This window comes from Hypanus sabinus, chromosome 15 (genome assembly GCF_030144855.1).
Source record: "Hypanus sabinus isolate sHypSab1 chromosome 15, sHypSab1.hap1, whole genome shotgun sequence".
Classification (NCBI taxonomy): Eukaryota; Metazoa; Chordata; class Chondrichthyes; order Myliobatiformes; family Dasyatidae; genus Hypanus; species Hypanus sabinus.
Window position 1 is genome coordinate 49,790,032 of NC_082720.1, and position 23,488 is coordinate 49,813,519.

At 40.6% G+C, this 23,488-nt stretch overlaps 1 protein-coding gene across 3 annotated transcripts in view; it reads right to left on the reverse strand.

The window, feature by feature from the left end:
- LOC132405510 (testican-1-like) overlaps window positions 1-23,488 on the reverse strand; it is a 486,455-nt gene that overhangs the window by 35,264 nt on the left and 427,703 nt on the right. For 2 of the 3 annotated variants that reach the window (XM_059990379.1, XM_059990380.1), the window contains exon 7: window positions 11,777-11,830. The exons of the other annotated variant lie outside the window; for it this stretch is intronic. In XM_059990379.1, coding sequence (XP_059846362.1) covers window positions 11,777-11,830 — 54 coding nt within the window. The remainder of the gene's footprint in view (window positions 1-11,776; window positions 11,831-23,488) is intronic. 3 annotated transcript variants of the gene reach the window in all.

Consider the following 23,488-nt stretch of genomic DNA (forward strand, 5'->3'; position numbering starts at 1 on the left):
TTGAACTTGTCAGAGGGAAATCGCACAGAACTGGCTCAAACTAATGGTTGGTGTCTGTATCCAATGCACTAGTTGACTTTTCATTAATGGACTAGGAGCAAATAGTGAAGTTCTTGGTTGTCTGTTCTTTTCACTTGTTTTTCAGCTTCTCCTAATGGGAACTGATACCTGTGGCAGTTGTATCTGGTACAACTATTCTGTTGACCTCTCTCTATTGTGTCGAGAATTCACAACATCATCTATCTCTAATTATCTTGTCACTGTGTTCAGCCAGGACTATAAATAGCAAGAAAAGTCTACAGATGTTAAATTGACTTCACTACCACCTGACTATATACGTAGGTTATTCAAATAAGCGGAAAGGCCATCAGACACGAAAAATTATATGAAAGACTGATTGAGGGGAGATACACAATATATTAACAATTTAAGTTAATACATCAAACTTAAATGCTGAAAAAATAGTCAATTTTGTTTAAAAATTAAAAGTTATCTGCCACGTGCAGCCGTCCTTCAAATAACTGGAGGGCTGTTTTCCTGGAAATAGTTTTGTTAAGATAAATTCCATGAATCAAAAAGCCTAGGCGAAGTCATTGAGGGTATTTTAGAAGAAAGTATTACATAGATTGTGAAGTGTTATTATAGTGAAAAATAAGTTTTATCAATTGAAGCCATGTATCTGACTGGTCTTTAGTAAAAGCTTTGAAATCAAACATTTGCAATTCGAGAAATAGAACTTGCATAAGTGAAAAGTTGCTCTGATTCTGCAAAATAAATATTTTCAATTATTAAAATTGCAATTTGAAATTATTCTTGTCCTGGTCTTTAAATGTTGTGCTGCACATGGTGGCTGAAAACCAGCAGCAAGTACAATCTGTAGGCTGAATTGACCTTCAGTAGATGCAGTTGCTCTTCGAGTGACAGTATACCGGTCAGAACCGACCCTGGCACTGAGTCGATGGTGAGTTGGGTCAAGCAAGGGCACCGTTTCAGTTAAGGTTTAGAAAAGACCATTGGATTGAGCGATCTTGACTTCTAATATGTGCAAAGGAAAGCTTTCTGATTTCATATGAATAGCTTAATGATTATGTCTTTAACCTAGGCATCTGTATTAGAAGAATTAGTTCCCATTTATCTACCAATGTTCACAAATAATCCCTCAATACTTTATATTCAAGAGAAGAGAAATCAGCTTTATGCAACCTGTTCTCATAAGTCAGTCTGTTAATGCTCATTTTCATTTTAATCTCTACACCATATCAAGCCAACAGATACTTTTTGGTGAGGTGCAGTTATCAAAGATGTCTATCATAGTCATGTACCATTGATCCAGGCCACTCAGCTCACAATGTCCATGCTGACCAATAGGCATCCATACATATTTAGCCTATCTTGGGCATCTGTGAAACAACTTGCAGAAATGCTTTGAATGCATTAACAATTACCTTTAAATAAGTTGATCAATGTTCTACATTAGTGGAAATACCTTCTCAGTAATGCCCAATATAACTGAAGCACAACAGTCTTTTGGATTCATTTTGACAGCTTTCCTCATTATTTGCTGAACCTGCACATGTCTTTAGTGAATTGTGCAACATGTCATCCAGATTCCTCTGCATCTCAGAGCTCTGCTGTCTTTCGCTGTGGAGATAATGCACTTTAAAAATCCCTTTTTTTGAAGGAACAGTATTACCTTAACCAAGATCCTGTTTGCTTCTCACACATACTATACATTCCATTTGCAAATGTTTTCCACATACCTAATCTACCCGTATCCTTTTGTAGCTTCCTTATATCCTTAACTAACTTTTAACCTATATTTTTAACCTATTTTTAACTTTTAACCTATAACCAGCAAATATAACAACCAAGTCTTATGGGAGATTCACTAAGTGTCTTATTAAAGTTAATACCTTAGTATGTATTCCCCTGGCGCTCAGTAAAAGACCAGTTTATGCTCCTGGTATTTCTCATTAGCCAGCCAATCCTTTATCCAAGCCAAAATGTTACTGCAGTAAATTTGATACACAACTTATCAAATTCCACATTGAATATTGTGAAATGAACAGTTAATAAATAAGTCTGAATTTTGCAAAGCAAGTTTACAGAGCACAACACAATATTCACAATTAGTTAACATAAATTTCATATTTCTTCAGAATATCAACAATTTAAAAATAATTCAATCCATCAGATAATGGGTTGCTTGGATGTTCTTTATCTGAGATATTCGTCCAGCTCATATTGGTTTTGGATTATTATTATGATTTTGTGTGCATCAGCCTCTTATCTGGTGGAATTCAAACAAATTCATCTGGTGCCTCAAGGAACAGAATACAATACTGAATTCCATTTTTTCTGAATCCATCTTGCTTTTCCAATTTGCTGTGTAACTACATTTACAAAGCAAATATTTTAAATATTTTGCTTTTAAACAGAGAAGCCAACTACATTTTGTTGTATTTAAAATGATAAATGAATGCTTGATTTTTAAACTTAATTCTAAACCCTGACAGGTATAAATAATCCCCAGGTTTTGACAACGGTTTATAACCTGAACTGTCCGTAAGTCAGTAAAGAACAGTACGGTGCTTGGGAAAGGATCACAGAAACAGCTGTGACAGGACAATGAGCAGGCACTGGAAAAGGAGCACCAGCCAATCTCACTCACTCAACAAGTGAGAGAGTGAGTCTGCTTAGCACCCCCAGCTCAGCTTGGCTCGACCCGTTCCCTGATTATTGCAGCTCTGGCGTGTGTGTGTTTGAGAGAATCAATAGGTCGAAAAGGCACACAAAAATGCTCCTTTCCCAACTGGCTGAAGAAGCTTACAGCATCACAGCATACGGCAAATCCATCCTGCTCGTCTCCCAAATGATTATTCGTAAGGATGGGCTGTCCAAGAATTAGGCATTCATAACCTAGGGAGGGTCTGCATTTAAATATTTCATTTAATATATGCTGGATTTTTATTTTACATTCTGTCCAAAATTAGGACTATAACTGTAGGAACACTGAATGAGAAGATTAATTCACTGCCAAAGCTTTTAACTAAGCCAGAAGATTGAGAGCTCAAACTCCACTCTGAGGAAATAAACACATAACCTAGAATGATACCCTATGATAATTTTGCAATAATGCTGCTTTAGTGGATGTGCCATACTTTGGCTGAGAAAGAACATATGATCCCAACTGCTTGCCTTAGCAAACAGTGAGCTCCTCGTCAAGATTATCCCTCAGCCGAGATCTCCAATTGATTAATTAGTTGATTATCCCACTGTTATTTTTGAAGCTTTGTTGTGTGTAAACTGGATATGATATCAAATTCGTAATAATGATTAAGTATGTGAAATATTAGATGTGGCATCTAAAAGTAGAACGATCAATAAGTCCGGGGGGGATTAAATGTATTCCAAGGGTTAAGTATAAACAATACAGAAGCAAGCAAGTAGCAGAGGCTTTATGACTGTCCACTCCTTTCTTGCTTGAGGCATGTTATTGGAGGAAAAGGAACACAATACTACTGTTTTAAAAAGTGAGAAGGCAACACAGCATGTGAGAAAATTGCTGGAAAAATATTTAGTCAGATTACTCATTAAAAAGACACAGGTTAATGACCATGGATCATGTGACCACTATTTGCTATGTAAATATTAAGTCAAACTGAAAATGATTTAATTTTAAAAAGGTAATAGGTAGCTCATGCAGATTTCAACAAGGTCTGTAGATAAGGTCCTATGTGGTAGGGCCTTAGGAGGCAGTGATCATAATATGATCGAATTCATACTGCAATTTCAGAGGAAGAAGCATAAGTCACATGTATCAGTATTGTAATGGAGTAAGGGGAATTACAGAGGCATGAGAGAGGAGCTTGCCCCGGTGGATTGGAGGAGGATACTGGCGAGGATGATTGCAGAGCAGAGATTGCTGATGTTCACGGGAATAGTTCACAAGGTGCAGGATAGATATGTTCCACAGAAGAACTCTCAAATGGCATGAGTATGTAACCGTGATTGACAAGGGAAGTTAAGGATTGAATAAAAGCCAAGGAAAAGGCAAAAGTAAGTGGGAAGTTGGATGATTGGAGAGCTTTTAAACTTCAACAAAAAGCTATGGAAAAAGCTGTAAGTGGGGAAAAGATGAAATATGAAGGCAAGCTAGCCACTGATATAAAACAGATGCTAAAAGTTTTTTCAGTTATATAAAGAGTAAAAGAGAGGTGGAAGTTGATATTGGACCACTGGAAAATGATACTGGTGAGCTAATAATGGGGTACAGAGAAATGGCAGATGAACTTAATGGGTACTTTACATCAGTCTTCACTGTGGAAGATACAGAGATGTGTCAGAGAGCAGGAGTGAGTGCCATTGCTATTACTAAGGAAAATGTGTGAGGCAAACTCAAAGGTCTTGAGGTGGATAAGTCACCTGGACCAAATGGACTACATCCTAGAGACCTGAGAGAGGTTGCTGAAGAGATAACGGATGCATTGGTCATGATCTTTCAAGAATCACTTGATTCTGGTATGGTCTTGGAAGATTGTAAATGTCAATCCACTCTTTAAGAAGGGAAGAAGGCAAAATAAAGGAAATTATATGCCTGTTAGCCTAACCTCAGTGATTGGGAAAGTGCTGGAGTTTATTATTAAGTTTGAGGCTTCAGGGTACTTGGAGACTAATGATAAAATAAAGTCAGCATGGTTTTGGTAAAAGAAAATCTTACTTGACAAATCTGTTAGAGTTTTTCGAGGAAGTAGGTGGACAAAGGAGAGGCAGTGGATGTCATTTACTTGGATTTTCAGAAGGTGATTGATAAGGTGCCGCACATGAGGCTGCTGAACAAGATAAATTCCCAAGGCATTATAGGAAAGATACTGGCATGGATAGAGGAATGGCTGATAGCCGGGAGGCAGCGAGGCCTTTTCTAGTTGGCGGCCTGTGACCGCTAGTGGTGTTCCTCAGGTCAGGATTGGGACCACTACTTTTCACATTGTTTGTCAGTGATTTGGATAATGGAATTGATGGCTTCCTGGCAAAGTTTGTGGATGATACGAAGATAGGTGGAGGAGCAGGTAGTGCTGAGGAAGCAATACAATTGCAGTAGGACGTAAGACAGATTGGCAGAATGGGCAAAAAAGTGGCAGATGGAATACAGTGTTGGGAAATGCATAATGAAGCATTTTGGAAAAAGGAACAGTAGTGTGGACTGTTATCTAAATGGGGAGAAGGTTCCATCAGAAGTGCAGAGGGATTTAGGAGTCTTCGTGTAAGACTCCCGGAAGGTTGAGTCTGTGGTAAAGAAGGCAAATGCAATGTTGGCATTTATTTCAAGGGGAATAGAATATAAAAGCAAGGAGATAAAGCTGAGTCTTTATAAGACACAGGCCGCAGTTAGAGTACTGTCAACAGCTTTGGTCCCTGTACTGAGAAAGGATGTGTTGTCATTGAAGAGAGTCTAGAGGAAGTTCACGAGAATTATTCTGGAAATGAAAGGGTTAACATATGAGGAGTGTTTGGTAGCTTTGGGCCTGTACCCACTGGAGTTTAGAAGAATGTCGGAGGGGGGCATGGAATCTCACTGAAACCCACTGTATGTTGAAAGGACTAGTTTGGGTGAACGTGGAGAGAATGTTTTCTATGGTGGGGGTATCCAGAACTAGAGGGCACAGCCTCAAAATTGAGGGATGACCTTTTAGAACAGAGGTAAGGAGGAATATTTTTAGCCAGAAGAGTGAATCTATGGAACGCTCTACCACAGAGACTGTGATGGAGGCCACGTTCATGGGTATATTTAAGGTGGAAGTTGATAGTTTCTTGATCAGCCAGAGCATCAAAGGATATGATGAGAAGGCAGGTGTATACGGTTGAATGGGATCCAGAATCAGCCATGATGGAATGATGGAACAGACTTGATGGGCTGAATGGCCTAATTCTGCTCCTATGCCTTATGATTTTAAGGAGGTATGCTGATTAGAAATGAAACTTAAAATTAAGTTGAAAAAGACGAAAATGCAAGTACAAAGGGTAATCAGTGGTGGGTGCTGTAGTGCTTGGAAAAATGTTTGCTGTAAGATCTTGCAGGGCTCTGTATCAAGTTCCTTGCTTTCAATGATATATGCAATGGTTTCGACTGAATATGGGGGGCATAATTAAGAAGTTTGCTGATAATACCAAAATTGGCCATGAGGCTGACAATAAGCTGTAAAGGCAGGAAATCACCAATGAACATAGAGCTAAGAAAAAGCAAATGGAATTTAATATGGAGAGTGTGAAGCAATGTACTTGTTGAAGGCAAGGAAAATGATAAATAAGTAGGAACTTAAGTAACTAGAAGGTGTTACGAACGTGGAGCAACTCTGAGGGGCAGAAGGGTACAAAGTCGCCCCCTCCTTTTTGAGAATCGCAAGATCGCTATTATTTCGGGTCTGAGACCCAGGAAATGAGAGAGAGACACAGAATACACAACCAGGTGGAATGTCTCCTGACATAAGCGGAACGGAACCACTGATTACTGCCATTGTCTCTTGGAGAAGGAATTGTGTATTGAGTACTGTACTATTCATTGAAACCCCTCAGGGGACAACCAGAGTGGTCTGGTTGAGGGATCGCATCATCCCAACCTGATTGACATCTGAGACCCCGTGAGTAAGGATAAAAGAGGGGTCTGGGGAACACACCTTTAGACACACCAGGAGAAACGCTAGAAATCCAGTGACAGCGTTTTATAGCGAAAGCTGGTGGGAGCTCGTGTGTGTCCTCCCTTGCCTGGGTGGTGGGCTCATCACAGAAGAACAGTTTAACTAAAGGAGAGGTCATACTTGAATGGCCACAGCAACGAAACACCTGACAGATCGAAATCATAAAGGAAAGTCAGTAAGTTTTTCTCTTTTTCTCTCTCTCTCTCCCCAACTATTGCAACACAGTGACAAACGAACGACGGCAGCCTGTGTGAACTGCAGCAAACTTTGTATTTCCATCGGACAATTCATTATCCCCTAGACAACGATAGAGCTTATTTCTTATTGATTATTATTATACCCACACTTTTAGGTTTAGTATTAACAACGTATATTATCTGTATATTTGCATTGATATTATTTTTGTGTATTTTTACTAATAAATACTGTTAAAATAGTATCACCAGACTCCAACGGACATCTCTATCTTTGCTGGTAAGTAACCCAGTTACGGGGTTCATAACAACGTGGGGGCTTGTCCGGGATTTGATACTAAATTGGAGGGCCAGTAAATCGGGCTTTTAAGTCAAAACTTGGATCTGGTTGCGCGGGTAACCAGACGGGAAACTAGCAAAGATGGACATAGACGAATTTATAAAAAACCCAACTCCGGAGGCGCTAGAGGCTGCCACAAAGTCGGACTTGATAAATATTGCGAAAGGACTAAATCTCACAGAGGTGAGGTTGTCGATGAAAAAGCGGGAGGTGCGGAGGGCCATAACTCAGTATTATATTGTGAAGAATGTGTTTTTGGCTGAGGTATTGGAAAATATCCCTGAAAAGGTACCAGCTAGTGGGACGGCTCAGTTAGAGTTGGAAAAATTAAGGTTGGAACATGAAATTAGGTTAAAACAGCTGGAAGCAGCTGAAAAGGAGAAGGAAAGAGCTGAAAAGCAGAGGGAGCATGAGAAGGAGAAACAGAGGCAACATGAGCGGGACATGGAGACGTTAAGGAAAGAGCGAAGAAGCTCAAGGGCCAGACTGAGAGGAGCGGTTTAATGTTAGTAGGGAGTTTAGGTTAGTACCTCCGTTCGAGGAGACGGATGTTGATAGTTACTTCTTGCATTTTGAAAAGGTGGCAGTGAGTCAGAAGTGGCCCAGAGATCAGTGGGTGGTGTTGTTACAAAGTGTGTTAAAAGGGAAGGCACAACGAGCATATGCGGCGTTGTCTGTGGAGGAGGAGGAGTATGAGAATTACGAGGGAGTAAAACAGGCCAGTCTTTGGGCCTACGAATTGGTACCTGAGGCCTATAGACATAAGTTCAGAAATTTAAAGAAAGGGTGGAATCAGATGTATGCAGAGTTTGCCTATGAGAAGGGTGTGCTCTTGGATCATTGGTGTGCAGCAGAAATAGTGGAAGAGGATTTTCGGCATTTAAGGAAGTTAATTCTGATTGAGGAATTTAAAGGTTGTGTTTCGGATGATATCCGGATGTATTTGAACAAGAAGCTGAGTAAGTCCATATCCGAATTTGCTAGGTTCGCAGATGAATATGCCCTAACCCACAAGACAAAGTTTTCCTCGAATAAGAGTTACCAGAAAGACTGTGGGAACAGTAGAGAAAGCCCACCGGCTGAGGCAGAGATTCAGCCAGGAGCTAGTGGTAAAAGTAAGGAGGAAGAAAGGCAAGACGGCAGGAGGGGTCCTGGCTTGACCTGTGTTAATTGTGGGTCATATTGCATCTAAGTGCTTTGCTCCGAGGAAGGAGACAGGAAAAGGGAAAGCAGCAGTCCCTACAGGATGTATTGTATTGATCAGTAAATCGACGAGAAAGCCCCAGGTAGATAGAATACGAGAGGGGCGTGAGAAATTTATTTCAGAAGGGACCGTGTCTGTGAAAGAGGGAGAAACACCAGTTCCAGTGCGGATCTGGAGAGACACTGGAGCTGAGCAGTCATTGATTCGCAGTAAGGTACTAGATTTTGGTCCCAAGACTGGAGAGGTAGCTTTGAGAGGCATAGGAAAAGGGACAGAAGCTGTGCCTTTGCATAGGATCATTATAAATTATGAGCTGGTATCTGGACCAGTTGAAATAGGGGTGCAATCAGAATTTCAGAGAACTGACGTAGACATCCTTCTGTGTAACGATTTAGCTGGTGGTGAAGTTTGGTCAGCCATGGAGCTGACGAGCCAGCCCGTAAGTGTTCAGGACCCACCCCTAGATTCCAAGATCTATCCCGCATGCGCGATCACTCGCAGCATGTCGAGAAAGGCAGCTGAGAAAGAGACCAGTTTAATTCAGGCCAGTATCAATTTGGCTGAGACGTTTTTACCGACCCTGTACCAACAGGGATTAGAGGGTGGTAAAACGGAGAATAAGGAGGTGAAAGAGAGTAAGGGAGAGGAGGTAGACCTATCCTTAGCCAGAAGAAATTTTTAGAGGCACGGAGTAAAAATGAGAAACAGATAAGGCTGTTAGAAGGTCCAGGGTTGGACATGGATAATCTGTCTGGCTTGACGGAACTGTTTGAAGAAGTTGAAAATTTTAAAGGTGTTCCCGATAATGAAATGAGGGCAGTCCTAGATGAAAAGGATGCCATTACCTTGAAGGAGTCTGCTGGGTTAGCAGATGAGGTGTTTCAGCCCGCAGGGTTGAGTTTACTCCAGAAGGGAGTTGCCCAGAGAGTAACTGGGAGGATCAGGGGAACTTAGAATTTGAAAAGGGGATGGGTATTGAAAGCCTGGAAGAGGCAGATGTCCCATTTGAGTGTGTTCAAGATGTGGATGCATGTGGTACTGAATCTAGTAATGAAACTCAGGAAAAGTCTGAGGTATTTGATTCAGTTAAAAAGGAATGCAGTCCTTGTGGGTCAGATGGACTTGGTTCAGTGAAGAAAGGGTTAACCTTGATACTGGTGGGAAGTGAGAATTCCCAGTTGTTCGTGTTCGGAGGTGTGTTAAAAGTTAGTGAGGAGATAAAAGGTGGTGATGTGGATATTATTATTGAAGGGAAAGGGAAAAGTGTAGTTCCTAAATTGAATGAAGAAAATTTAAAGTCTGGATTGGTGTCAGAAGCAGTAACCAGGCTGAAGGGACAATAGCTTGTTAACACGGTGCCTGCGAATCAATTACAGTTTGATTTGGAATGTAAAGGTGCCACACTCGCTAATGTTATTCAAGGGTGTGCTGTGAAGAGGCAGAATTTGAAATGTTGTTTGGACAAAGAGGGATCGCTTGCAGATATTAAACTGAAAACCAATAGAATGAAGGATCCTGAAGATAAAACTACAACTTGCTTAAAAATAAAGAATTGTGTGGAAATTCAGGAAATGGGCTACGTTTGGAAAACATTGTTGATAAAATAACTCCTTTGAAAGGAGCATGCAAAAGCCTATTCCACTCTGGTGAGCAAGCTAACCACGTGAGAGTTAACTGGAAAAGGGGCGAGGGTTGATGGGATGCCACTTTAAATAACAGGATCCGGTTTTAAGGGATTTCGACAAAGCATATAAGTAATAAAGGCAACACCATGGAAGATTGACTGTTAAGTTTGAAAGTAAAATAAAGATTAGTATTTGCATGAACTTTTGTAATATACACGTAAGCTAAGATCACAACTCTTTAGTTCTGTTTTGCTGAAAAAAAGGAATAAGAATAGGTGGTTATTAAATTGGAGTCTGATGCTACAAGAATTGATTAAGGTACAAGATATTAAGATATTAAAGGAAGTGACAATGTAATCACTAACTGTTTAGATGCTGAATTGAATGTATAACTGTATTACTCTGTAGTGGGAGAAAAAACTCTTTTTGTATTGTGTTAGATTCTGAAATCCTGTAAGACTCTGTATTAGTTAATTTTTACCTGTGGTAAAAATCCATAGAAGGATGGGGGTGTTACGAATGTGCCACAACTCTGAGGGGCCGAAGGGTACAAAGTCACCCCCTCCTTTTTGTGAATCGCAAGATTGCTATTATTTTGGGTATGAGACCCAGGAGATGAGAGAGAGAGACACAGAATACACAACCAGGTGGAATGTCTCCTGACATAAGCGGAACGGAACCACTGATTACTGCCATCGTCTCTTGGAGAAGGAATTGTGTATTGAGTACTGTACTATTCATTGAAACCCCTCAGGGGACAACCAGAGTGGTCTGGTTGAGGGATCGCATCATCCCAACCTGATTGACATCTGAGACCCCGTGAGTGAGGAACACCCCTTTAGACACACCAGGAGAAACACTAGAAATCCAGTGACAGCGTTTTATAGCGAAAGCCGGTGGGAGCTCGTGTGTGTCCTCCCTTGCCTGGGTGGTGGGCTCATCACAGAAGAACGGTTTAACTAAAGGAGAGGTCACACTTGAATGGCCACAGCAATGAGACACCTGACGGATCAAAATCATAAAGGAAAATCGGCAAGTTTTTCTCTTTTTCTCTCTCTCCCCAACTATTGCAACACAGCGACAAACAAACGACGGCAGCCTATGTGAACTGCAGCGAACTTTGTATTTCCATCGGACAATTCATTATCCCCTAGACAACGATAGAGCTTATTTCTTATTGATTATTATTATACCCTCACTTTTAGGTTTAGTATTAACAACGTATATTATCTGTATATTTGCATTGATATTATTTTTGTGTATTTTTACTAATAAATACTGTTAAAAATAGTATCACCAGACTCCAACGGGTGTCTCTATCTTTGCTGGTAAGTAACCCAGTTACGGGGTTTGTAACAAAGGTAGCACACCATGTGAATTATTTGATGATAAAAGGGTACTATTCTTTTTTAACACAGAATACAAGATCAAAGAAGTGAGCTTTCTAAAGCTGTCCTCAGCTAGAGTACTCCATGTATGCAAAAAATGCTGAAGAACTGATTGCTGAAACTCCAGCTTTCCTTGGTTAGAAATTGTATAATAAAGGCCTTTGAGTGGGATTGCATTTCTACCACGTAACGCTTTACATGCTACACACTGAAGAATGTTGGAGCCTGGCCCATCCGCACAATCAACTGATGAATTCTTCTCACCTACATTTGTGAAAATGTACACTGAAGCATTTCTAATGCACAGAGTTTACATTTACTTCAGGTTACCTTTCAGAGTTGAATGATTCGCATCTTTTCCTTCAGCTCTAGCTTTGATCCCCTCTGAAGGATAAGAACAAGAAATGAATAGAAGTTAGATAGGTGAAATGAACTTTAAATAATCAAATGCTGAATCTTCTTTGTCATACCTAGCTTCATCCTTTTTTAAACCAAAATGAAGGGTCTATTTAATATGTAAGGAACAACTTAAAAGTTTATTATCCAACCATAAAATTCGATATAATTTGCATTAACTTATTAAGGAAAATGGCATACTTCTTGGAACATTAGTCAGAAAATTGTGCAAAACTAATAGCAGATGTGGTTATTTATTGCTCCTTTAAGTCAAGTTTTACAGGTACTTTGAGTATTGTTTTGAAATTACCTGAAATGCTCCTCACAGCAAGTTTTGTGAAATTAATTTTAAGCACTGTAATTAGCATTTAAATTATTCCCAATTAAAACAATGTAAAATCATTAACCACAACTAATTTATTTGTTATTTTCAGATCAATTTAGGAGAATGAAGTTTTCTTAAGTATTAGTTTAAGTGATAAAATATTTCTCCAGTGATCGTGATGTGTAAATATTCTTCTGAATCAGAAACAATGGTCTGCAAAGACTTAGATACCTTTCTAGAAAAACATGTAAAAGCTGTCTTCAGGCAATGTGAATATTAGCCAAGAATATGACACACTTGATTTGTATCGGTGTTATGGACTACTGATGGAATAAATAGCAAGAATAATTAGCCTTACACTTTTCCTACCGGTAATAATCTCCTGGTTCAGAAAATGAAACTAGTTTATGAGAAGATCATTAAACCACAAAACGGCAGATATAATCACAGGTGATTTTAATTCCATTGGGTTAACTTCAAATAAAGTTCCCATATAAAACCAGTCAAAGGAAGGGCTGTTTGTATTTAAAATTTAACAAGATGAAACAGTGGCAATCGCTTAGAACCAGAAGGGCTGAGTGTATGATCCTTCTGGATGTTCTTCTCATCTTCCCTCAACTGCTTGACCTGCTGAGTTCATTCAGCAGATAGTTTGGTTGCAGTCTATTGAGGTTTAGTCATTAATAACTTGCTCACTTATGCTTAGTTTGGGCTATCCCAGATTTAGCTCCGAATGTCATTAAAAGTATGATCTAAATATAGACAGACAAACCAAGTTCTAGGACTGAGTTGAGAAAGGTTGGATTTATACTCAAGATAAATCATCTCAGCCATTTGGATTTTGTTACAGGTTACAGAGAATGAATCATCACATCCACAAGGCATCACATAGCTAGAGTCGACATTAAATTGTAGGCAGTTAAAAGCTACTTAAATGTATGTAAGACATGCATATTTTAGTATTTGTGTGAATGAAATTGTTCAATTTCAGCTGAGAGACTGAAACAAGCTTGAGGAGAACAAACACAAAGATGGAATTACAAACAAGGAATGAACTGAATAAGGCTTCAGTTAAACAAAGTCAAGAAAATTTGAACAGGAATGTTAAATACATTTGTGCATTTTGTTTGGAGCTAAATATGCGAGTTTAACAAAAGATCATTGGTTTGAACAGGTGATTCCATTGCTTGCATCTTGATAGATAAAATCTAACCTTTCAAGCTGTTTTTTGCATTTATTTCAGATATTTAGCATCTGAAAAATGATGCCTTTGTCCTTTATTTAATGTCATAAAAATAGTGCAAAAGCCTTTAGAAATTTGAATTTATTAAAATTCATGGAATCGAGCACATTAGATTGTGGCATAATAGAGTAATAAAAATAATGTTTCAAGGAGATAAAGAAGGTAGATATAATTTATAGTCTTCATGGCTCATCCCAGAGTACTCATAAAGGAGGCCCAGCTGCAGCTGACACTTCCTCAAAGAAGGAAGATGAAACAGATCTTTTTTTTCCAATTTAGAGATAATCTGGTTACACGTCCTTGATTAAGGAACTTACTTCTTGCTTGACCTTCTAGATGCTGTACCGGAAAACCTACGGCGCATTTCACCCGCTCCTTTTGATTTATGAAAATGTTCTTACCAAATCATTTTCTATTTGTAAATCAAAGAGTACGCATATGATAAGTTTCATAATGACAATATATTAAGTTGTTAAACTTATTAAAAAGTATTATTTGTGACATAAGCTATCAGTTTTATTCAAAATGTAACAACTGATATGGTCTCTCTTGCTTTTTAAGTAAGGAACATAATAGTCACAATCTTTATAACATCCTCAACAGCAATTAGTTACAACAAATAAATTAATCTGACCTTTAATCTCATTGGGTGACTAAATAAGTCCCAAAGTTAGTTTATACCTCCAAACTTATTAGTTATATCTACAGTGGTGGAATTGGCATAACAGTATTAACAATTATTGAGATAAAAATCCAAATGCAAATCTTCCAAAATGATCTTTCTCATTTCTTAAAAACCTATCACTATTTTTAATTTGTTTTCTAAGGGCGCCAAAACTGCCCAATAAATAATTTCCTATGTTCTATTTATATGCCAAGTTTTGTAAGCAATGGAAACACTGTTCCAGTGCTCTCAGGTTGTGATTGTATTGGGTTTGCTGACTTTTAAACTCAAATGAAGATCTGAAGCTCAAATGGATATAGATAGCTATGGGTACCCTCACTATAAAAGGAGATTATATTGTAGTTACCTACTCTTCAAAGACTAAATCACTTCCATTTATCCTCCATGGCGAATTTAGTTATCAATATCCACAATGAGTGGTGAGTCCCCTTCCCCTCCGTACCAAGGAGGAGACACTTCCAGCAAACAAAGTTAATTTTAGTGATACACATTTAAATTCAGACAGAACTCATTGTGCACTTAAAAAGCACAGCGGATTTCTAAGATTAGAAATGACAATCAGTTTCTAAAACACAAAGGTTTTCCAAACCACAGGTACAATTCCTATAAGCTAAAAAGGCATACGAACTGGTGTGCAGATGAACAAGTTGTCCACTGCAGAAAACACAGGCAGAGGAATGGATTCTAGTTCACCTTGTCTTTCTGTCATTGCTTTTGTTGTTTCTTAACCATTTCTAAAAAGCCTAACTGCTCTTTTACTATTTTTTTTTGCACTTGGGTGTCTTCACACGTGATATTACTTCAGATACCTTTTCAACGTAAGTGGTCTAAAAGCTTCTGGATACAGAGTTCCAAGATACACACAATTAATGCTGTGAGGGCTGACTCTCTGAGTATACAAATCTTCCATTAGTAGATCAGCTATTTGATATGCTATGTGATAGTATCAATTTGGTTTGCAAGCTTCCTTTAATTAAATAACTTAGCCAGCATTGTCTGATTTGATACAAGCCCAGTGTGCATAACACCATTGTCTTACACTGCACATGGTAGTGTAGTGGTTAGCATGACGTTTTATAGTACCAGTAACCTGGGTTCAATTCCTGGCATTGCTTGTAAGGAGTTTGTATGTTCTCCCAGTGATCCGGTAGGTTTCCTCTGGGTGCTGTGGTTTTCTCCCCCAGTCCAAAGACATACTGCATTGTAGGTTATTTAGTCATTGTAAATTGTCCTGTGATTAGTCTAGAGTTAAATCAGGGGTTGCTGGGCGGCACAGCTCGAAAGGCCGGAAGGGCTTATTCAACGCTGTTTTTCAATCAGTCAATCAATCAATAAATAAACCGATTGGGTAGTCAGCTCAGGTGCTGGAGGCCAGCATCCTCTGCTCTATAGACAGTACTGTTTGTTTGTAAAGCTGTCCTTTTAACTTCAGACTCATTATTGCTTATAGGTTACATTAAGAACCGAAGACCGGATCCTATTAATGACAAGAAGCTGAGAAAAGAATATTGGCTGGAAGTTTAACTTACTCAAAACAACTCTTAGATCTCTAGAAGCCCACAGCTGCTATATTAGAAAGCTGAGCTTGGCAAAAAGGCCCCCTGGACATGGACAGTGAATATCTATTACTAGGTCACATCAGTTCTTGTTTGGCATAAATATATTTATTGTGGCTTGCTGTTGGAAAATTGTAACTAAGATAATAAAAATCCTGTAATTTATATCTATATAGCAAAGGTGACGTTGTAATTTTTCTTGTAGTTTACATCAATCAATAACCATTTCAAAGTTATTATCTCACTATTCTAAGACTGATTAAACTAGTTAAACTATTTTTTAGTGATTGCTACATTTGTATTGTTATGCCTGTACCACAGCTCTGAGGGGCCGAAGGGTGCGGGGTAGCCCCCTCCTTTGTGAGAATTGCAAGATCACTATTGATTTGGGTCAGGAGACCCAGGAAATGAGAGAGAGACGTGCGGAATGTCTCGCTCCCCGGGCGATATAAAGCTACGGGACACGGCCATTGTCTCTTGAAGACCAACTTGTGTATTGCAATACTGTGCTACGTGGAAGCCCTCAGGCAAAGTGGGCTGGTTGAGGGAGGGATTGCATGACCCCCAACCTGATTGACATCTGAGACCCTGTGAGTCAGGATAAAAGAGGGTCTGTGAGAACAGCCCCTCAGACGCACCAGAAGAAACGCTAGCGATCCCGTGATAGCGGAAGCCGGTGGGAGGCCACGTGTATTCGGTTCCGTTTTGCCCCGGAAACCGGTGCCCTTACCACGGAAAAACGGCTTTTAGCTAACAACGGGGAAACCAACTCCCAAAAGACTCGAAGGATTGGCATCATCTAAGAACTGGGCAAGTTTAACCCGTCTCTCTCTCAAACCCAAAACGCTGCAGCTTGAACAAACTAACAGTGACTCTTATATTTCCATGGGACAATACATTATCCCCTAGACAATGATAGAGCTATTTCTTCTTATTATTATACCCGTGCTTTTAGATTTAGTATTGACGACGTATATTATCTGTATGTTTGCATTGATCTTATTTTTGTGCCCCTTTTTTGATAAATGCTGTTAAAAATAGTACCATCAGACTTCAATGCACCTCTCTGTCTTTGCTGGTAAGTGACCCAGTTACGGGGTTCGTAACAGTATGTTTACAATACTAAGAAATAACCAGCATTAACACTATTAGGAAAATGTATTGGACTAAATTTTACCACAGCAACATTTTTTTTTGTCCATCTTTGCACGTTTAGAACTGACAAGATTTTTCTGTGGTGCGCTACTGAAGGTGAGAACTAGTGTGGAAGTAACAGTAAGGCAAGGACAAAAGACAGTATCCAGGTGAGAATTACTGTGGTGGTGTGTAGTCAAACCCGGACAAGGGCGACCTTTGAAGTGAGAGCACAGGAGCCAGTAATGCCCGTTGAAGACAGGTAAGGCCAGGGTGACTGGTTTTGTGTACTCAAGCCTCAGGAGTGAGGCCTCTTAAGTGAGACTTTTCTAGAAAGATCTTCCGAAACCACTGCTTCCCTTTACACAACAGTTGGTGCCAGAGACAAACAAAGCAAATAACAGAAGGATGTGAAACACACCCAACAATTAAGGATCAATTGCTTCAAAATATCAGCTGTTAGCTAGAAGTTCTAATTGACTTTTAACATCTCTATCGTGAATGGTGATTGATCTTGCAAGTAAGGAATTCAAACATAAGCAGTACTATTTACCAAATGGTCAATATTCAAAACTGATAAGCCAGCTGTGGCTTTAGAACAGTGTGGGTGACATGGGCCATGCTGTTCTCATTGTGCACAGGTAAAATAAAAACATGTTTGAATCATAAGAGTGCATGTGTCTGGGCCCAGTTATTTTAGATAATTTATTAGAAGACAGTTACTTGGTGGTTTCACGAAGATCGCTAAACCTGGACTTCTTTATAAGGGAGAAAGGAATTCTGTCTTGGTAGCCGATCAGTCCTAAATCCCAGGCTGCTCATAACTGAGCAGGGGACGGAGTCTACTGCTGGAACACAATTTTCCTCCTGTGTGGAGTAGTAAAGGTACACCAATACATTAGTCACCAGCATAGGAAAGCTGCAGCATTAAAAAATGTTGCCATTGTCCAGGTCGTGTCCTACACGAGGTTGCTGGTCTTTAAATGGGCAAATACTGACTGGATGTAGCACATCACACTGGAATTAGGCAGCATGTCTAATATGTAGACTTCCTGCATTTAATTTTGTGTGTTATGCTGAATGTACACAGGATGGTATTACAGTAAGAAAGAACAGGTTGTGTAGAGATGTATAACACCCTGAAGGGAACTATAGGAGACATTAATTCTTCTAATTCTATTGTTTAATTCTAGTGGTTGGATAATGACACAAAAATGAGCTTTTCATTGAGAAAACACATGTTGGAAAGAGCTGCTGAACTTGTCTGTTGTTTTGCTCAACATTTGCATATGCTGTATGGCACTATAATCATAAAGATAAAATTGGTGTGACAGTGAGAATCAACATTAAATGCACAAGCAATTCTGCTTTATGAAGTGGGCTGAATTCCTAGAAAGTGGTCCATATTGTGATTTTTCATAATGCAGAGCCACATCATCCACACATGCTCCAGGAAGCACAAGCTGAAATAAAATTGTGCTTTATTTACTTTTATTCACATAAATTCTCTGAGAGCAAATTTTATTCCATATCTCAAATTATCGGCTAGTGATTTGTGAATTCTGTAGGGGCAAATTTCCATTTCCCAAATCGCTGTAGTGCAGGAGATGTATGTGCATTTTCTGAATGACAGCTTCCTATAAGTATTCAACAGGGAGGATATGACTGATGCTGGTTTGCCCCATGGCTATAATAGATCCATTATTGGCTGATTTTCTCAAACACTGAACATTTAAAGAGGAAGACAGTTAAGGATAGCTTAGCAATTCCATTTTAGATGTCTTATTGTTGCTTCCCTAAAATTCCTCCATCTGCTCACTAATGGATTGATGTCAACTTTGGTTTGAGGGACTAGCTTCTCATCTAATTCCCCCTCTTAACACTGTGACTGACAAAGACAGCCCTTAAAGATAGACTACATTTAAGGTAGAAATTTCTGAAAATCTCCAGAACTACAATTACTGCCTTTGCACAGGGGAAGTGTTAACTAGTGCAACACACAAAATGCTGGAGGAGCTCAGCAGGACAGGCAGCAGCTATGGAAATAAATAAACAGTTGACATTTTGGGCTGAGGGCGAAGAGGCCAGAATGAAAAGGTGGGGGGAAGAAAAGGAGAGATGAGCTAGAAGGTGATAGGTGAAGCCATATGGGTGGGAAAGGGAAGGGCTGAAGATGGAATCAGATAGGAGAGGTCAGTGGACCATGGAGAAAGTGAAAGAGGGGCATCAGGGGCAGGTGATGGGTAGATGAGGAGAAGAGGTAAGCGGCTACAGTGGGGATTACAATAAGAGGGCAGGGGGAGGGAAAAGTTACCAGAAGGAGAAATCGATGTTAATGCCATCAGGTTGGAGACCATCTAGATGGAATATGAGTTGTTGCTCCTCCACCCTGAGAGTGGCCTCATTGTGGCAAAAGAGGAGGCTATGGACCAACATGACGGGACGGGAATGGGGATAGATATTAAATATTCTCGGCCACCAGGAAGTTCGGCTTTTGGCAGATGGAGTGGAGGTGCTCAACAAAGTGGTCCTCCAACGTACATCGGGTCTCACCAATGTACAGGAGGCCACATCAGAAGCACTGGATACAATAGATGACCCCTCACCTGAAATGACTCTTTGGGCCCTTGAATGGAGGGAAGGGCTGAGGCGAATGGGATGGTGTAGTTTTTCTGTTTCTTACCGTATAAGTATACCGTACTGGATACTGTTGATGGGGATGACCTACCAGGAATGAGTTGTAGTGGTCCTGCCTCTGGCACAGAGGTTGAACCCTCAACTAGAAAGGGGAGGAGGGAAGAGAAGAGAGCGATAGTTTTAGGGGACTCTATAGTTAGGGGGGCAGATAGGAGATTTTGTGGGGCAGATTGGGAGTCTCGGATGGTATGTTGCCTCCCTGGTGCCAGGGTCCGGGACATCTCAGATCGGGTGCAGGCTATTCTTGAGAGTGAGGGCATGAACCCAGATGTAGTGGTCCATGTAGGGACCAATGATGTAGGTAAGGTGAGTGAGGGGGTCCTGCTTAGAGAGTTCAGGGAGTTAGGAGTGAAGCTGAAAGGCAGGACCTCCAGGGTGACAATCTCGGGATTGCTACCTGTGCCACATGCGAGTGAGGCGAAGAATAGAATGATTATGCACATTAATACGAGGCTGAGAGCATGGTGCAAGAAGGAAGGGTTCAGGTTTTTGGATAATTGGTCTTTGTTCCAGGGACATTGGGATCTGTTTCGAAGGGATGGTCTACATCTGAACCGGAGGGGTACTAACATTCTTGCAGGAGTGTTTGCCAGTGCTGCTCGGGGGGGGGGGGGTTTAAACTAGATGTGCAGGAGGCAGGGATCCAGATCCAGAGGGTTGGTCAGAAGGTGCATTGGGTTAAATGTGTACAAGGTTTGGGTGATCTTGAGAAGGTCATCAAAATTCAGGGTGCAATTTGCCCGATGGAAGTTCAAGGAGCTGGGTTAGGTACAGTAGACAGTGTTTTAAGCAAAGAGAGGAGGAATGGGCTAAGAATTCTATACTTGAATGCGTGTAGTGTCAGAAATAAGACAGATGAGCTTGAAGCTCAGATGAAAATGGGGAACTACGATATTGTTGGGATAACGGAGACATGGCTGCAAGGGGATCAGGCCTGGGAATTGAGTGTACCAGGGTATACGTGCTATCGTAGAGACAGAAATATGGGAAGAGGGGGTGGGGTGGCCCTGTTGGTGAGGAATGAGATTCAGTCCTTAGCAAGAGGTGACTTGGGAACAGGGGAAGTAGAGTCTGTGTGGATTGAGCTGAGGAACAGTAAGGGTAAAAAGACCCTAATGGGTGTTGTGTACAGGCCCCCAAACAGTAGCGTGGATATTGGGTACAAGTTGATTAGGGAGTTAACATTGGCATGTGCTAAAGGTAATGCAGTCGTTATGGGAGATTTCAACATGCAGGTGGACTGGGAGAATCAGGTAGGTGCTGGACCCCAGGATAGGGAGTTTGTGGAGTGTCTAAGGGATGTATTTTTGGAACAGCTTGTGCTTGAGCCAACCAGGAACGAGGCTATTTTGGACTTGGTGATGTGTAATGACCAGGAATTGATAAGTGATCTTGAAGTAAAGGAGCCATTAGGAAGTAGTGATCATAACATGATAAGTTTTTATCTACAATTTGAGAGGGATAAGGGCAGATCAGAGGTGTCAGTGATGCAATTAAATAAAGGAGACTACAGAGCCATGAGGGAAGAGCTGGCCAAAGTTAAATGGGCGGATGCCCTGGCAGGAAAGACAGTGGATCAGCAGTGGCAGATATTCTTGGGCATAATACAAAAGATGCAAATGCAGTTCATTCCAATGAGAAGGAAGGATTCAAAGAGGGGGAAGGGGCCACAGTGGTTGACAAAGGAAGTCAGAGATTGTATAGCATTAAAGAAAAAGAAGTATGACAGGGCTAAGATGAGTGGGGATACAGATGATTGGGAAAGTTTTAAGGAACAGCAGATCTTAACTAAAAAAGCAATACGGAGAGAAAAAATCAGGTATGAGCTCAGTCTAGCCAGGAATATAAAAGGGGATAGCAAAAGCTTTTTTAGCTATGTGAAGAGAAAGAAGATAGTTAAGAACAATGTTGGCCCCTTGAAGAATGAATTGGGAGAAATTGTTATGGGAAACAGGGAAATGGCAACAGAATTTAATGCATACTTTAGATCTGTCTTCACCAGGGAGGACACAAGCAATCTCCCAGATGTATGGATGGGCCAGGGTCATAAGATATCAGAGGAATTGAGACAGATTGACATTAGGAAAGAAACTGTGATGAGTAGACTGGTAGGACTGAAGGCTAATAAATCCCCGGGTCCAGATGGTCTGCATCCGAGGGTTCTAAAAGAGGTGGCTCAGGAAATTGCGGATGCATTGGTAATCATTTTCCAAAGTTCCTTAGATTCAGGATCAGTTCCTGAAGATTGGAGAGTGGCTAATGTTGTCCCACTTTTCAAGAAGGGAGGGAAGGAGAAAACGGAGAACTATCGCCCTGTTAGCCTAACGTCAGTCGTGGGGAAGATGCTTGAGTCCATTATTAAGGACGAAATAGTGGCACATCTAGATGGCAGAAATAGGACTAGGCCAAGCCAGCATGGATTTACCAAGGGCAAATCATGTTTGACTAATCTGTTGGAGTTTTTTGAGGGTGTAACAAGGATGTTAGACGAGGGTAAGCCAGTAGATGTTGTGTCCCTAGATTTTCAGAAGGCATTCGATAAGGTGCCACATAGGAGATTGGTGAGTAAAATCAGAGCTCATGGCATTGGGGGCAGGGTTTCAACATGGATAGAAAACTGGTTGGCAGATAGAAAGCAAAGGGTAGCAGTGAATGGGTGTTTCTCAGACTGGCTGGAGGTGACTAGTGGGGTACCACAGGGCTCTATATTGGGACCACAGCTCTTTACGATTTATGTCAATGATTTAGATGAGGGCATTGAAAACTATATCAGCAAGTTTGCTGACGATACTAAACTGGGTGGCAGTGTGACATGCGAAGAGGACGTTAGGAGAATACAGGGAGACTTGGATAGGCTGAGTGAGTGGGCAGATACTTGGCAGATGTCATTCAATGTGAATAAATGTGAAGTTATCCACTTTGGAAGCTGGAACAAGAGGGCAGAGTATTGTCTGAACGGTGTCGAGTTAGGTAAGGGAGAAATGCAAAGAGACCTAGGAGTCCTAGTTCACCAGTCAATGAAGGTGAATGAGCAAGTGCAACAGGCAGTGAAGAGGGCAAATGGAATGTTGGCCTTTGTTACAAGGGGAATTGAATACAAGAGCAAGGATGTTCTTTTGCATTTGTACAGGGCCCTGGTGAGACCACACCTGGAATATTGTGTACAGTTTTGGTCTCCAGGTTTAAGGAAGGACATTCTGGCAATTGAGGAAGTGCAGCGTAGATTCACTAGGTTGATTCCTGGGATGGCAGGGCTGTCTTACGCAGAGAGATTGGAGAGATTGGGCTTGTACACGCTGGAATTGAGGAGATTGAGAGGGGATCTGATTGAAACGTTTAAGATAATTAAAGGATTTGATAGGATTGAGGCAGGAAATATGTTCCAGATGTTGGGAGAGTCCAGTACCAGAGGGCATGGATTGAGAATAAGAGGTCAGTTATTTAAAACAGAGTTGAGGAAGAGCTTCTTCTCCCAGAGAGTTGTGGAGGTGTGGAATGCACTGCCTCGGAAGACGGTGGAGGCCAATTCTCTGGATGCTTTCAAGAAGGAGCTGGATAGATATCTGATGGATAGGGGAATCAAAGGATATGGGGACAAGGCAGGGACTGGGTATTGATAGTGAATGATCAGCCATGATCTCAGAATGGCGGTGCAGACTCGAGGGGCTGAATGGTCTACTTCTGCACCTATTGTCTATTGTCTATTACAGGGATTTGAGCTAGGAGGGAAATTAGTGGGGAGTGACAAATGCACAAGGGATTAGTTTGGAGGGACAAATGCACAAGAATTAACTAGCTTTAGGCATTTGTTGCATTTAAAAATGCTACTTAAGGAAGCTCAGAAGTTTAGAAATTAATAACTTTAAAAGAAACTTCTAGAAAATAGTTTGAAATGTGAATAATGAAACTCACAGTGAAGTACTGAATTTTATGCAGGAGTCCTAAATATCTTGACCACTGTTCCCAAGGAAGTAAAAGGCTTTCTTTGACTTCCTACCTCACCATT